The sequence below is a fragment of the Sander lucioperca genome, chromosome 2, assembly GCF_008315115.2.
Source record: "Sander lucioperca isolate FBNREF2018 chromosome 2, SLUC_FBN_1.2, whole genome shotgun sequence".
Classification (NCBI taxonomy): Eukaryota; Metazoa; Chordata; class Actinopteri; order Perciformes; family Percidae; genus Sander; species Sander lucioperca.
The window spans coordinates 48,606,206-48,623,705 of record NC_050174.1 but is presented as its reverse complement, the minus strand read 5'-3'; the positions used below and the strand labels follow the sequence as shown (position 1 = coordinate 48,623,705).

General features: G+C 43.0%; 2 protein-coding genes across 9 annotated transcripts in view; one reads left to right on the top strand and one right to left on the bottom strand.

Annotated features, from left to right (window-relative positions):
- fam160b2 (family with sequence similarity 160 member B2) overlaps positions 1-8,524 on the bottom strand; it is a 27,879-nt gene extending 19,355 nt beyond the window's left edge. Inside the window, exons 1-7 of one of the 2 annotated variants that reach the window (XM_031309385.2) lie at positions 8,316-8,524; positions 7,386-7,464; positions 6,965-7,050; positions 2,910-2,996; positions 2,665-2,769; positions 2,334-2,453; positions 2,089-2,250 (exon numbers count right to left, since the gene is read on the bottom strand). In XM_031309385.2, the coding sequence (XP_031165245.1) occupies positions 2,089-2,250; positions 2,334-2,453; positions 2,665-2,769; positions 2,910-2,996; positions 6,965-7,050; positions 7,386-7,464; positions 8,316-8,366 (690 nt within the window). In that variant the 5' untranslated portion in view covers positions 8,367-8,524. The remainder of the gene's footprint in view (positions 1-2,088; positions 2,251-2,333; positions 2,454-2,664; positions 2,770-2,909; positions 2,997-6,964; positions 7,051-7,385; positions 7,465-8,315) is intronic. The other variant, XM_031309386.2, reaches the window with a different exon arrangement.
- The window catches only part of LOC116056993 (scavenger receptor cysteine-rich type 1 protein M160-like), a 1,012,348-nt gene that overhangs the window by 779,800 nt on the left and 215,048 nt on the right, over positions 1-17,500 (top strand). The gene's annotated exons all lie outside the window — the stretch shown is intronic.

Here is a 17,500-nt window from a genome sequence, read left to right as displayed (position 1 = left end):
AGATCCTTTGTCTGAAAGACCACATGGTCTCTGGGTCTTTTGTCTTTGAGTCACATGTTGGCTGAAAACCCTTTGCTTGAAAAAGATAATGTTTAACCTCCTCGATGGTCCCAACATAACGGAGTAACAGATAGCAGTCGGTCATAAGTAAACGCAACATTTAGTCCCGTCTGTGTTTTCAGACAACAGCAGTGACCAGTGCTAGTTTGAGTCTGTTAGCTCATAGCTTTAGCGGCAGACTGTAGGACGTCCCGCTGTTGGAATCCTCTACAGTGAAATACAGTCACACTACATGTTTAGCTGTCAGCATTTTAGCCGTGTTTAATCCAGTCACTACTGTAGCTAACGGTAGGCTAACGCTAGCTGCTGTGTAACGTGTTATTAGTGTTTACTGTAGCTAACGGTAGGCTAACGCTAGCTGCTGTGTAACGTGTTATTAGTGTTTACTGTAGCTAACGGTAGGCTAACGTTAGCTGCTGTGTAACGTGTTATTAGTGTTTACTGTAGCTAACAGTAGGCTAATGTTAGCTGCTGTGTAACGGGTTATTAGTGTTTACTGTAGCTAACGGTAGGCTAACGTTAGCTGCTGTGTAACGTGTTATTAGTGTTTACTGTAGCTAACAGTAGGCTAACGTTAGCTGCTGTGTAACGTGTTATTAGTGTTTACTGTAGCTAACAGTAGGCTAACGTTAGCTGCTGTGTAACGTGTTATTAGTATTTACTGTAGCTATTGGTAGGCTAACGTTAGCTGCTGTGTAACGTGTTATTAGTGTTTACTGTAGCTAACGGTAGGCTAACGTTAGCTGCTGTGTAATGTGTTATTAGTGTTTACTGTAGCTAATGGTAGGCTAACGTTAGCTGCTGTGTAACATGTTATTAGTGTTTACTAGCGTGACATGCAGCCATGTTTCTGTTGCCTCTAACGTCTGTTTTGGAGCATCAGAGCGCAACGCAGACATTTAAGTGGCACCGTAATCCGCGTTGCTATTTCGTCCGGTAGATACCGGGCACCGGTGCCCTATTGGCACCAGATTTTAACATGCGGCGTTAACGTGAACAGAAAATTGCGTTGCCTGTATCTTTTCACGGCAAACGCGTATGTTCGGAAAGCGGTCGCACAACAGCTGAAATGGCTCCTTCATAGTAGCCTTCAACAGAGGAGGAATGTAGCACCATATGGATGTGAAAGCAGTTATAATTAGCCTATGTGACAATAACATTAGTTTAGGTTAAAATCAACAAATAATCGTGATAATTAATTGTGATCAATATATTAATCAAAATAATCGTGATTATCATTTTGGCCATAATCGTGCAGCCCTACTTCAGAATTACTAAAGTTTTTCTTTCTTTTGGAGTCGAGGCCTCCACATTTTTTACCACGTCTTTTGGACATTTCTCTGTGTGCACACGGCCTTGCCATCTCTTGTCCTTCTCGTCCGTAGTCGTAGTGACTGTAAATGGACCGGTCCATAGTCGTAGTGACTGTAAATGGACCGGTCCGTAGCCGTAGTGACTGTAAATGGACCGGTCCGTAGCCGTAGTGACTGTAAATGGACCGGTCCGTAGCCGTAGTGACTGTAAATGGACCAGTCCGTAGCCGTATTGACTGTAAATGGACCAGTCCATAGCCGTAGTGGCTGTAAATGGACCAGTCCATACCCGTATTGACTGTAAATGGACCAGTCCATAGCCGTATTGACTGTAAATGGACCAGTCCATAGCCGTAGTGGCTGTAAATGGACCAGTCCATAGCCGTATTGACTGTAAATGGACCAGTCCATAGCCGTATTGACTGTAAATGGACCAGTCCATAGCCGTAGTGGCTGTAAATGGACCAGTCCATAGCTGTATTGACTGTAAATGGACCAGTCCATAGCCGTAGTGGCTGTAAATGGACCAGTCCATAGCCGTAGTGACTGTAAATGGACCAGTCCATAGCCGTAGTGGCTGTAAATGGACCAGTCCATAGCCGTATTGACTGTAAATGGACCAGTCCATAGCCGTAGTGGCTGTAAATGGACCAGTCCATAGCCGTAGTGACTGTAAATGGACCGGTCCATAGTCGTAGTGAACCAGTTAACTGACCTGACTGTTGGTGAACTGCAGCAGAACCGACAGCAGGCCGCTCTCTGATTGGACTGGGCTGCAGGGAGATGAATCCTGTGACTCTGTGCTGTGATTGGAAGGCTGTGTGCAGGGCTGTGATTGGTCAGAGGCTGGTGTCCTGGGTGCTGGTTGGTCCACAAACTGAAAGCATAAAGAGAGTGACGGATGAAGGTTGATAGAAGTGACAGAAACAGTCACTTCCTGTCAGTGAAGCCGCTGGTTACCTCTAAGACGTATCTGAGCGTGTGCGGATCCTGTTTCACTCTGGAGCAAACGGCCAATAAGAACTGAGCTTCCTCCTTCTCTGTGAGGGAACCAGGAAGTGCACAGAGACGAATCAGCTTCTGGGGGCGGAGCAGAGATGATGTAAGATAGTGACATCATCAAAACGCAGCACAATGTTTCCAGTCTGTCTCCAAATAAAAACAGAGATGCTTTCAGTCTCCTTCATCATTCATATTTACCTCCAGCAAGAAGCTCTGTCTGTCTGTCTGTCTGTCTGTCTGTCTGTCTGTCTGTCTGTCTGTAGTGATTAACAGGTGTGTAGTTTCCTACCTGAACAGGTTTGTAGATGCTGACGAGCTGCAGGAGAGGCTTCTTCATCTGAGACAGGAACTTGGAGAAGAAGAGAAGAACCTGCTGCACCATGCCGGGGGGGTACTGGGGGGGGGGGGAGATGTAAACATGAGAGCTGGGGGGGTACTGGGGGGGGGAGATGGTAACATGAGAGCTGGGGGGGTACTGGGGGAGAGGGAATACAGTGTGACTACAGTCCGCTCCATCAGGAGGTCTGTTCTTACCTGAGCTTTTCCCAGAGTGCAAAGCGTCTCCAGCAGTTTGTGTTGCAGCAGATACTCCAGACACGCTCCGGTCTCCTCCACCGCTGGCTGAACAACAACAACAACAACAACAATAACATATCCATAAATACACTAATCATTACACTAATCAATACATCCATAAATACTCTAATCAATACATTAGGACTGGAACTAGAGACTACTGTCACGGCAGGAAGGTGGAGTAACTTATAAAACAGATAGGAGAAGTCCAGATGTGTCCAGTTCTCTTTAGGATCCCAGCAACCCCCCAACTAAGAAATAAACAGCCCCCCGCTCCACAACGAAAACTAAACTTAGGAGTTCCTGCAGGGTTTTAGCGTGATTTCATTTCTGTCTCAAATGGTAGTCATCTCTCCTTGATCCGCTAGCTGCCTGGTCCCTGAACACACCGTGAAACAGCCCGGTCTCAGGAGACACCACATTGAACACTAGAGGCACAGGCTGGGCACCAAAATACAACAAACCACTCCAGCCAATCACCAACAAGATGGTGGGGGGAGGGGTGGGGCTTAGTGACAGTTAGTCAGTAAAGCATGTTTTATAGTTGTGCGGAGGCTCCACGCAGAGCTTTCTCCGTAGCCTGTGTGAGTGGCCTGATGTTTATACTTCTGCGCTGGTGTGTGCGTGGAGCGTGAGTGTGTGTGCGTCGAGCGTGAGTGTGTGTGTGTGTGTGTGTGTGTGTGTGTGTGTGTGTGTGTGAGTGTGTGTGAGTGTGTTCTGTAAAAAAATGGATGACTAAGAAGACTTTATTTACCCGTTGCCAATGAATGAAAGCTAAGAGACACTCTGAACAGACACTGGTGATTGACGGCGCTACGTTGGTTTGAAAGGTAGTCTGGCGGTGCGTTTGTGGCACGGGGCGTGTGTGGTTAAAGGCAGCGATCACAAGCTGATGTACGTGGTCAGAGTGAGGATATCAAGGAGAATGCAGATCCCCAATCAGTTAAAAAACGCCAATCCGAGCCAGATCTGGACTAGAGCTTAGATCGGCCCAAAAAATCCAGCCCTAACCTGCCCGAGCCCGAGCACGTTGTGTCCGAGCCCGGCCCGAAACATTAACTGTAATTATGAGCCCGAGCCCGATTTAAACCCGACAATTTTTTAATACGTGGGCCGTTATAACTGACGTTCTCAACTACAATTCAGAGTTGTTTGAACTACAGAAATCTGTTTAGAATAATACAACAAGGACGAAGCTGTAAACTGCTGTTAGTTTATTCAGAACGGATCGCAAGTGGATCTGAATGAAGAAACGTAAAAAAAAAAAGAAACGATGAACAACATATTGTTGTCACTGCCCACGACTTGTTTAAACTGCTTCCATACCTCCGACTTTCCTCCACACTTGCTCAAAGTTAATTCTCCTGTTTTTCTTTTGTTCTTTACATCTTCCAGCTCCCGGTGTGATGCGTGCGAGAGGAGGAGACTCCGCGCATGACACGTGCTGCATTTAGTAACTGCAGCCTAACTTTTGTACACATTTGTTACTTTTATATAACCTATATATATATATTTATTATATTTCTGATTATGGCATAGCTATCTCCCCACCCAAATAGGATAATAAGGTAATGGATAAAAACAAAAAAAATAAAAAAATTGCTTGATCAAGGGTCCGGCCCGGCCCGAGGATGTGGCGGAAAATAACGGCCCGAGCCCGACCCGAGGTCCGGTCGGGTCGGGCTCGGGCCGAGAATCTAAACTCTAATCTGGACATCTCTAGTTAGTCATATATATACACAGTTGTGTTCAAAATAATAGCAGTCCAACATCACTAACCTCATAAATCACATGTTTTGGTAGAAGTGATATTTCTACATGGTAAATAATGTCCTAGTAAGTGTTGTAGAGTCATAGAAACCAACAGACCAACAGTCCTGACATCATGCTGCTCATTCTGGGTAATAATCTGTCATTGAGAGGGGCATGTTCAACATAATAGTTCAGTTAGTGAGGTGATTGATTCTGTGAAGAAACAGCTGTCAGTTATGGCCCATATTTAAGGAAGGAAGGAAGCTAATGTTGTGCGTGCTGGTTATAGTGCATTTCACACTAGGGCTGAACGACACATTGAATTTTCATCGTCATGGCGATATGAACTAGCGCGATGAACACATCCCAACAGACAGCCTGACACGATGAATAAGGAAAACAGTTTACACACTGAGACGACGCCAAGCGTAATACGTCTCCATAGCAGCAGGCGGCGCTGCTCTGCATTGTTTCCATTAACAGTCTGATTATTTACCAGAAAATGAGAACCGGCAGCTGATTGGACGAACGCGTCACGTGGGTCTTTTCTCCAGAACTTCCCAGCCAGACTGTCATGGCGGCTCGTTCAGAATACGATCTCATATTGGACTAAAATAGTTCACCGAAACGTGTTTCTGAAACATCTGAAGAGAGAAATAGGCCGTGCAGCTGCTGAATCTGTCTTCATCTCAGATCAACAAAGGTCAGTTTAGAAGATTTTCGTCGAGCGTTAATTTCTTCTAGTTATAATGCCTCATTTATGTGTAATTTGTTCAATGAAAGCATGTCAGAAATGATCTATTTGATTTCTTTATTCAGTGGGAATAGGCTGTTCAATGTTTAGGTTCACAAAGAACCCATTAAAGCACTAAGACGTGGGAACAGTATAACTAACATTCACATTTGAATATTTATCGCAAGTCATATCGTCATCGCAATATTAAACAATGGTATCGCACATCGCAGCTTTTCCTCATATCGTGCAGCCCTATTTCACACTGAAATACTCAGCTAAATGGGTCGTTCCAGACACTGCTCTGAGGAACAGCAGACTCTGATTAGAAAGTTGATTGGAGAGGAGAAAACATATAAAGAAGAGCAGAAAATGATAGGCTGCTCAGCCAAAATGATTTCAAATGTCTTGAAATGGCATCCAGAGCCTGAACGACGTGGGAAACAACGGTCAACTACCATTCTAATGGATCGAAGAATAGCCAAAATGGTAAAGGCTCAACCAATGATCAGCTCCAGGAAAATCAGAGGAGACTTAGAGTTCCCTGTGAGTACTGTTAGGATCAGAAGAAGGCTATGTGATGCTAAGCTAGCAGCTAGCAGCCCCCGCAAAGTCCCACTGCTGAAAAACAGACATGAACTGAATAGGTTGAAATCTGCCAAAGGACACATTGACTGGCCAAAGGAGACATGGAGCAACATTCAGGGGACTGATGAGAGACAAACTGTTCTTTTTGGGTCTCGGGGCCGCAGACAGTTTGTCCAACGACCCCCATGCTCTGAACTCAAGCCTCAGTCCACTGTGAAGACAGTAGAGTATGGTGGTGTTATGGGATGTTTCTCATACTGTGGTGTTGGCCTATTGATCACATACCAGGGATCATGGATCAGTTTCAATACATCAGAATACTTGAAGAGGTCATGTTGCCTCATGCTGAAGAGGAGATGTCTTTGAAACAAGACGATGACCCAGAACACACCAGGAAGAGAGCAAAGACTGATGTGATGGAGGGGCCAGCCCAATCCCCAGACCTCAGTCCCATAGAGAACATCTAAAACTGTTTCTGAGGCCAAACCCAGTAATGCAGAGGAGTTGTGGGTAATGTAGTTCAATGGTCCGGGGCTGGAATACCTTTTCACAGGTGACTCCATGCAACACAGATGTGGAGCAGTTCTCAGAAATAATGGTTATAACTAAATATTAGGCAGTGAGCCAAAGTAGAGCCAACCCTTGAGACATGATCAGTTCATACAGTACATGTTTGAGTTTGTAAAGAAAAATGAAAATACTGCTATCATTTTGAACAGCCTAATATTCCTTTTTCTTCACTTCCTGTAAAGGTAGAACACAAACCTGATCAATGTTGGTCATGTTTTGATGAGGAGTTGAATGTGCAGTGTTCCCAATGCATTGATATTATGGGATTAAAAGTTATTCTGAGGATATTGAGCATTATTCACTTTTTAAACCCACTGCTATTATTCTCAACACAACTGAACATATATAGTTTAGTTCAGTATGACGTCACCTGCTGCTTCTCCTCGTACACCAGGATGTCCAACATCTGTCTGAGACGCCACGGGATCTCTGTCTGTCTGACAGGACGACTGTCATCTACACACACACACACACACACACACAGAGACACACACACACACACACACACACACACACACACACACACACACACACAGAGACACACACAGAGACACACACACACACACACACACACACACACACACACACAGAGACACACACACACACACACACACACACACACACACACACACACACACACACACACACACACAGAGACACACACACACACACACACACACACACACACACACACACACACACACACACACACACACACAGACACAGCCAGTCAGTCAGGTGGTGAATGTGTGAATGTGATTGGCTGATGAGAGCATCAGGTCAGAGGTCACCTGTGGTCTGGATGTAATAACTGGTTACTGCTTTCCAATGGTCGACGAAAGACTCCAACAGGTCGACTGTAGGCTCCCTCTGAGAGACAGACAGGTTAGACAGACAGACAGACAGGTTAGACAGGCAGACAGACAGGTAGAGAGACAGACAGACAGGTAGAGAGACAGGCAGACAGACAGGTTAGACAGGCAGACAGACAGGTAGAGAGACAGACAGACAGGTAGAGAGACAGGCAGACAGACAGGTTAGACAGGCAGACAGACAGGTAGAGAGACAGACAGACAGGTTAGACAGGCAGACAGACAGGTAGAGAGACAGACAGACAGGTTAGACAGACAGGTTAGACAGGCAGACAGACAGGTAGAGAGACAGATAGACAGGTTAGACAGAGAGACAGATAGAGAGACAGACAGGTTAGAGAGGCAGACAAGTAGAGAGAGACAGACAAGTAGAGAGAGACAGACAAATTCAACATTTGTCTCATTTTCATATTTCCAATGTTTAAACGGATGAAAGAGTGACGTCATAAACATGTCAGAGTTATTAAGAGTGACCCGTGACATCATCATGAATCATTATATATATATATATATATATATATATATATATGTGTGTGTGTGTGTGTGTATATGCATTACATCACCATCTAACCCGGACAGATCTGTCATCGATTGATCCTGTCTGAACACATTCCTGCTACAGGTAAACAGCTGTTAGCTTTAGCCGCAGTTAGCTCCACGTCACGGCAACTTTAAAGTAGTTGAGTTTGTTTGTGTGTGAGTAAACAACAGACCGTCGGTATACTTCCGGTCCGGAGACACAGACAGGTACCTGTCTGTCCTCCACCGTCAGTTTCTGTAACTTACGTCACTTTTTACAGAAGCTAACAGAAGCTAACAGAAGTTAGCTGAAGCTAGCCGCTAACTCACCGTCTCCAGCGCGTGCAGCAGCATGCTGCTCAGCTTACTGAACGTCTCCATAGCGACAAACTGTCCGTTAACCCGGTAAAGTACCGGTAAAGTACCGGTTTACTGCGACATGTTGACAACTAAACTAAACTAACAGCTGAGCGCTGCGCGTCAGGCGGAAACTGGAGACATAAACATCCGGGAGACTTTTCAAAATAAAAGAACTGTCCGAATGGATTTACAGCACATATATTCATTTTTTTTTTTTTTTTTTACTTTATTTAAAAAAAAGTAGTTTACAGAAGTTCAGTCATTGCAATACGTAAACAAATAAAATACAAAAATATATACAAATAATATAATATAAAAGTAAAAATGAAAATAATAGTCTAAATAGAATGAAATAAAGATACAAAGGGGACAGACTTTCAAAAATCGTTAATGTAGACAACAGGAGCACTTAAAGAGATGAGAGTAGACATCAGATATTAATACAGCTTTCTTATTGGATACCAGCTTAAGAGACTCAAAGTACAGATTCAACCTGGAATAGTCTGAAGCTCGGTGTTGATCTGGAAAACGTTGCCTTATGAATATAGAACTTATCTAATAAAATAAAGAGATTTACAACATTACATAACTTTCTTTCTTTACATTCAAAATAGGTAATAATATTTCCCTTTAAGTGTGATTGTATGTGTTGTTTTAGATACCATATAATCTTCAAAGCTTTTCCAGAATGTAATACAGAATGAAGAACCATAAAAAGATGGATTAACAACATACAATAGTTATCAACAGGTGTGAATTTAGAGACAAACAGGTTTGTAGGATATATATTATGTAATATTTTCAAATGTAATTAGTTTGTGACACCATATCTAAAGGGAACAAGCCACGCCCTACGATAGTTCACATCAGTAAAATGAGAGTTCCAGAAACATTTCCCACGAGGTGATATTTTCTTTAAATGTAGAAAGCATTTTCTAATGTGCTTATTAGTACAAGTGCTGCTCATAATATCCATACCATTTATATAAAGAGTAACATTAAAACCAGTAACTTCATTTTGTTTTTCATAACTTTTCATTATTCTAATTATTATTACGGCATATTATTCTAATAAGCCATTAGGTATAGATTTAAAAACTGAATTATATTCTTTAAACGTTATCGGGAATGCCTTCTCTCTGAGAAAAGATTCATAATTAAGTAACTGACCATTACAATCAAAAAGATCTTTGACGAAGATAATGTCTCTATGGATCCATTTCTGTAAATAGAGGGACTTGTTCCCCCTAGTGATGCATTCATTATTCCATAAGATAGACTTGTGTGGAGAAAAGTTGTGAGAATGACAGCTTCCAGGCCAAAAGAGCTTGTTGATAAATTGGGATAGTTTTAACGGCCATCTTGTAATACTGTAGTTACATTTCAATAAAAATGTAAGACCTCCTACACTGTTAAAAATGTTTTTGGAGATAAAGACTCTGGTGCTCTCAAACATTCCTTCAACCATTTCACCTTAAAGGTGTAATTCAAGTCCCAAAAGTCCAGAAGTTGAAATCCACCTTCATCCTTACAGCCAGAGAGCACCGCTTTCTTTAAATGATGGTGTCTGTTTTTCCATACAAAATTCATAAATTTGGAATTCATGTCTTTACGTGTTGAATCATGGACATTGAGGGAGAGGGCAGGGTAGACATGTCCTGAAATCCCTTCTGCTTTAGTCTAAAGAATCCTTCCTAAAATAGAAATGTCTCTTTGAAGCCATAAATTCAGCATGGTTTTAGTCTTCTTCAATTTAGACGAAAAATTAAGTTGTTGACGTTCCTTGTGGTCCTTGCAGATATGAATACCTAAATATTTTACACATTTCTTAACAGGTATATTAAACATTTTATCCTCTTCAGTCTGAGACAGAGATCACATTTCACATTTAGATTTGTTAAGGGTTAAACCCGAAGCAGCTGAAAATTGGTCAGTTAGGGATATAGCATATTCAATCTGTTTGTCACTCAAAAAGAGAGCCGTATCATCCGCTAGTTGACTTACTCTGATTTCCTTACCAAAAACAGACAAACCTTTAATAATATGATTATGTTGAATATGTAATGACAGTAATTCAACCACCAGCAGGACCAAGAGGGCGGCCCTGGCCAACTGATCTCAGTACAGGGAATCTTTTGTGGTGTTTGGATATAATATCACAGAACTGTCAATATTTTATAAAACATTTCAACTGTAGATATAAAATTTTGTCCAAAATCAAAAATTTGAAGTGCTTTGAGTAAAAAATAGTGTTCTACCGTATCAAATGCTTTATAAAAATCAAGAAATCCTCTCAGTGCGTCAGTATTGATGTTATATAGAATATTCCAGCAGGTCGAGAACAAGTCTTATATTACAGCTAATGTGACGGTTAGACATCAAACCTGTTGGTGTTTCACTTATTATCTCATGAAGACCTCTTTTTAACCGTTTAGCAAAGATTAATGATACAATTCTGTAGTCGATATTTAAGAGCGTAATAGGTCTCCAATTTTCTATCAATAAGTGATCTTTATCAGGTTTAGGGAGAAGACATATTAAACCTTGCTTCATACTCGTGGACATTTCCTTTTTAAAGTGCATTCTTTGAATAAATCAAATAGAGGATTTTCAATAGTTTCCCAAAAATGCAAATAAAATTTGACTGAAAGCCATCATTACCCGGAGATTTCCCTCTTTTCATTGAGCTTAGGCCGGTTACACACTGGATGCATGGGGAGAGCGTGGCGTTTCTGTTGCGTCTCAGACGCGTGGCGGCTGCGTGGATGTTTCTGTGTCCTACCACCAGAAGCGTGTCTGACGCGGCGCTGCTGCTGCTGCTGCTGCTGCTGCTAGGTCCAGGGAGGGCTGATCTCAGGACGTAGCGCCCACACATTCAAACTCTGACAAATGATGGGCTGTAGAGAGCCTATAGAGCCTCTCTGATGTTGGACCGTCACTCAGAACACACACTACGTTGTTATTGTAGCCTCTCCTCCCCTTTATATATCGGCTTGTTCCACGTATGGGGAGAGAGTTGTTAAACATTAATATATAGCTACTGATCTGATTAAAGCACGACAACGTCGGCAGTATTGACTGAAAAATATATTACAGAATATTTCGTTCTGTATGACAGGTGCTATATTTGAAAATCTTTTCTCTGAAATTTTTTATTACATTTATATCTACATTGATGTCAAAACCTCGAGACTTTCAAACATCAAGATGTCATTTATTAATATGCATTTGTGTCTAAATGACATATAAACATATTTTCCTATTCTATATTGCCTGGAAACGCTTCCAACACGCTCGCGTCTCGCGTGAAAGATAGGCGCCGGTTCTATTTCTAGCAGGCGTCTCAGGCAGGCAGTGTGTAAGCTCTAACCTGTTACCATGGGAGCCGAAATATGCACGCTCGCAAGACGCATCCAGTGTGTAACCGGCCTAACAGCCTCTGAGATTTCGGCTTTAGTAATGGGACGTTCACAGTCCATTTTAAATTGTTCAGATATAGTTGGTGTAAATGCTTTAACTGACTCGATAAATCTATCACAGTCATCAAACTGAATATTTGACATATATATATATATATATATATATATATATATATATATATATATATATATATATATATTGCTATAAAATGTACCAACATATCTTGAAATGTCTAAAGAATTAGAGGTGATGTTATCATTCATTTTAAGAGTAGTTAAATTATTTCTCTCACGATTCTGCTTCTCTAAAGCAAAGAAGTAACTTGAATTTCTTTCCCCTTGTTCCAACCATTTTGCTCGAGACCTTACAAATGCCCCTTTAGCCATTTCAATATACATATTATCTATTTCCTCTTTTAATTTTTTTCAACGTTATTTCTTCTTCCTCTGAAAGATTATTCTTAGTCATTAAAACATTCAGTTTATCCATAATATTTATTTCTTTAGCTAAGTTATTTTTTGTTATTACTTTACTTCGTGTAATTACTATTTCTCTAATTTTAAACTTGAAATATTCCAATTTTTGTATATGATTCCTTTCGTTATTACCAAATATGCTTTTGGCTTTTTATGTCTGCTGTTTACTGGTCCAGAAGGATTCTGTCTCAACAGTATAAATACTCGCTGTACTGCAGTTTCCAGCAGCTGTAACAGCTGTATTGTGTTGCAGGAGTGTGTGCAGCAGCGATGAGGAACAGCAGCCGGTCTCCAGTCAGCAGCTGCTTCAGGAGAGGAAACGAGCTCTGACAGAACGGCGTGATGACATCATCTATAAAATTTGGTAACAGCAGAGTCTTCTGATTGGTTCACTTTGTCTCTGACACACTCAGTGCGTCCACATACAGTTTTAAAACACCTGAAATCAGAGTTCTCCTCCCGGTTATCAGAGCTAGAGAACTCCTTTAGTAACCGGGTTTTGAAGAGAGCCGTTAGAAGAAACAGCGCCAACAACAACAGCAACAACCTAAGCTTTAAACCTTTAAACACACTGAGGACTTTGAAATGTACAGCCCTGCTGAAAAGTCCTCCATGTTCTCCCTCTTTCCAAGTTGTTGTGATTTTGACAAAGGTCAACAGAGAGAAAATGTCCTGTTCTGTCCAGATGTTCGTCGGCAGAACGCCACCTACTGGCAGAACCCGGATACTGCTGTCACTGGAAACATACTGAGGGTCAGACATCCAATCAGTGTCTCTGTTTCAACTCTCTGGTCCCGCCCTCCTGCTCCACTGCTCTGGTCTCTGATTGGTTCAACCAGCTGACTGCCGTCAATCAACAGATCGGTATTTCTTCCATCGTTTAAACTTCTTAAATCTCCTCTTGTTCTTCTGCAGGCAGTAGCAGAGATAGCGTGGGTGCTTGGGTGCGGCCGCCCCAGGGCCCCGTGCCAATCAGGGGCCCCTCAATCACCGCCAATCTTCCGTCACTTGACGAAAAGGGGGCTCCGCCAAGTGACATATTACAGATTGTTAGCTGAAAGAAGCTAATTACTGCTAGTGTTGTGATAAACCAGCTGTTCTTATCAAACATAACAGTCGCTTAACTCATGGTTACAATGGTCAACCAGCACAACAATGACAATTACCAGGCAACAAAACACTACAATCTAAGCAGACACATTAAAACATGAAATTTATGAAGTTACATTTTATATTTTAGAACAAACGGCAAACTTATCAGCAAATTTTAACACAACTCTATTTACCGCTTTGCATCATGGGAATTGGCAAGCCAATGAGCCACCCTGTCTTTATTTTTTCACATCGTTATTTCCTTCTGAGTCAGTTTGACAGTATAACCTTCAAATGCAGAATGCAACTCTTTCTGTCTGCTTCTTTGTCAAATAGCTCTTCGTTTTTTCCAAAAATTAGACAGTATTTATCCAGGGAGTACAGTTAGACAGTGGCAGCGCCATATACATATATATGTATATATATATATATATATATATATATATATATATAGTGAGTGCCATGCCAAGTCCCCCCTAGCTTGTAGTACTTAGTTACTGTTGATAAGGCCGGCCCGAGCTTCTTAGCAACAGTAACTAAGGGTGGTGTGAGGCACAAATGTATAATGTAAACATTAGCTATATAGGCTTTTTTTTTTTTTACTTTCCTGATAGCACTTAAGAGAATAGTTACGAAAATGGAGAGAAAATATAAATCGGGCGCATTAAAAAGAAAAGAATGAGATAGTAGGAGAAGAGTGGTAGCATCGTGTGCTCCTCTCACATCCTACTTCTCCTCATCATCATCATCCCTGACTCAACAAAATGATAATAATACCGTTAACGTTGTAACTCAGTCATCGATAGTTAACGTTACTGCTACTGCTAGCCCTACTAGCCTGACACCGGCTAACGATGAGACTAAAGGCCCTGACACACCAACCAGACGGCCGACCGTCGGCAGTAAAGCCAGTCGGACTGATCAGTCGGGTCCCCGAGGTCCAAAAAAATGCCTCAGAACACACTGAGGCGACGCCGACTTGAGCGTACGCTCTGCGCGTGCGCGAAACGTAATACATACCAGCAGGCGGCACTGCTCTGTATTGTTTCCATTAACAGTCTGATTGTTTCCCAGAAAATGAAAACCAGCAGCTGATTGGACGAACGCGTCACGTGGTTCTTTTTTCTCCAGAAATTCCCAGCCAGACTGTCATGGCGGCTCGTTCAGAATACGATCTCATATTGGACTAAAATAGTTCACCGAAACGTGTTTCTGAAAACATTTGAAGAGAGAAATAGGCCGTGCAGTTGCTGAATCTGTCTTCATCTCAGATCAACAAAGGTCAGTTTAAAAGATTTTCATCAGATTTTGAGCGGCTCATCCGCTCCCCATTTCTGTGTGAGTCCCGACTGTCCTGTCTCTGACTGAACATGTCAGGTCGGCCCAAATGAAGGCCGACGGCTCCTCGGACGGCCGACGGCACGGGACACACGGAACAGACTCGAGTCACCGACCTCACCAGACTGTCAGACGGCCGATTATTGGGCTGGTGTGTCTTCTCTCTAACAGCAGTCAAGCCCAGAACAGCTCACCGGAGGGGGACTACTGTCACAGGCAATTTGAAGTGGAGGATACCTCGCCCGTCGCGGATGCCTCTAGTTCCAACAGCAGCGCCAGCATGGGTCCTTCAGAGGCACACCGCCTAGCCAATGTCCTGTCTGAAGAGGAATATCCCACTGACCCGTACCCTCTCACTACTGAATTGATCTGTGTGGTGATTGGACATGGTCCTTGCCAGCCTGGTTTGAGGGACGGCTACAAGAGTTTCCACATGCTTTAGTCCGGCTTGGTGTATGCGCCAGATGGGAGGCTCAGGTAACCCAGTGGAGTGTCAGTGGTGTACTCACCCAGGGCAAACTGATCTGTTTCTGTTGCTGGCTTTTCGGTAAAAAGTCCAATGACAGTGCTGGGAAAGCCTGGGCTGACCCATGTATGGGGTTTTCTTCATTTAAAAAAGGGACAGAGCGGATTAAGATGCATGAAAGGTCCAGCGCTCACCTGGAGGCAGAGACGGCATATCTAATGACAAAGTTTGGTTTGAGTCAGGACAGCACTGTCATTGCGGAGCTTCTGAAAGCAGGTGGAGAAGAACAGAAGGATCCTACACAGGTTGGTGGACACCAGGCTCTTTTTAGCCAGACAGGGGCTGGCTTTTCGTGGCCACAGAGAACATGCTGGGCTGGGAGCCCCTGACTCTAACGAGGGGAATTGCTCAGAGCTCCTGAACTTGCTGGCTCACTACGACTCCATCCTCGAGCAGCACATGAATAACCCCGTCAGCAGAGTGACATACCTCAGTCACCAGTCCCAAAACCAGCTCATTGCAGCTCTTTCCAAAGAGACACTGAGCACAATAATTGATGAGATAAAGTCAGCAAAGTTTTTCTCAGTTATTGTAGATTCCATCATAGATATAACCAGAATGGATCAGTTTTCTCTTTCACTCAGATATGTCACCAAAACAGGCAGCAGCATTGAGCACTTTATTAAATTTGAGGAGTTACCTGATGGCAGTGCAGCGTCCTTTTATGATCTTCTGCATAATTCGCTGACAAAGGACCTTGGTCTTAATGTAAATGATCTGAGGAGACGAGCACATGATGGTGCCAGAACGATGTCAGGGCAGTTAACGGGGCTGCAAGCCAGGCTCAAGCTAAATTGCTCAGACAAGGCATTTTATTTTTACTGCTGCGCACACAACCTCAATCTAATTCTTATGGATGCTGCATGTTGTTTGTGTAGCGCTAAAGTTTTTTTCGGTACACTTGAGAGCTTGTACTGTTTTTTAACTTCAAGTCTTCCGAGATTTAAAATACCGGAGGAGGAACAGGAAATCATGCAGCTGGAAAGAACCATTCCTATGCTGAAAAGCCTTTCTGACACAAGGTGGGCCTCCAGGAAGCAGGCCACAGAAGCGGTGATACAGAGCCTCCCAGCAACTCTCAAAGCCCTGAACCGTATCCAACACCACCACAACAGCACACCAAGACGGCCTCTGAAGCTGACGGCCTGCTGTCAGAACTCAGCACATTTGAATTCATGTTCATGTTGGTGTTTTGGAACGATTTGTTGAAGAGGACATACATCCTGTCGAATTACCTTCAATAAGAGTCACTGGATGTCAACACTGCTGTGGATCTTATTGACAGAACTGTGGCTCAGATCAAGAGTTAGGAACAGAGGAGGCCTTTGACAGCTTGGAGAACACAGCAAGAAGTCTGGCCAGAGAAAGAGACGCTGCCACCGAGTTTACGGAGCAGAGGAGTCGCAAGAGAAGAAGGCATTTTGACGAGGACGCAGAGGATGACCAGATCGAGGACAGCAGACGCCGCTTCAAAGCGGATATTTATTTTTACATTCTCAATGTTTTTGTGAGGCAGTTTGAAAGTCGATTTTCAGACTTCAAAAAACTGTTGGCAGTACTCTGCCCAAAGAGGTTTGAGCACCCTGATGCTGAGGAGAAAATGCTTGAGCTGGCCTGTTTCTACTCAGAAGACATGCCCGAGCCAGAAGACGCAGTGGAGGAGTTTCTCTCTTTTGGTGCATTGTATTCTGAGTTAGCATGGATCTCACCACCGACGCCGTCCTGCCATTCCTCATTGCCAACGACATGGATAGAGTCTACCCACACCTGACCATTCTCCACAGGATTCATAAAACCCTTCCCATCAGCAGCGCCAGCGCCGTACGAAGTTTCAGCCGTCTGCGGCTCATTAAGACATACTTGCGTTCGTGCATGGATGAGGCCAGGCTGTCACATCTCACCTGGCTGAGTGTGGAGCGGGACAGACATATCGACAAGGACAAATTTAGATGTATTTATTCTGGAGGATCGTTAAGCAGACAACAAAATGGTAAGAAAAAAAAATCGTCTAAGAATTTACATTTTAGTTATGAATAAGTCACTCAGAATGTTATAAATCAGTTTTACTCAAAGTTTTCATCCCAGTTTTCATGTAGCACCAGTAGCCTCCCTATGAAGTTGTAAACAAACATTGTGTTCAATACAGTATAATAGAGCCATGTCATTATATAGCGTGGCACTGATTGAGAGCCCTTGGTCTGTTCAGCACCATCGCTGTCCATCGGCTGTTGCTGTCCGTGGTGCTGAAACATTTTCACTGGACGAGCAAACTGCTTTCTTTGTGTATTTGTTTGTCAATACAA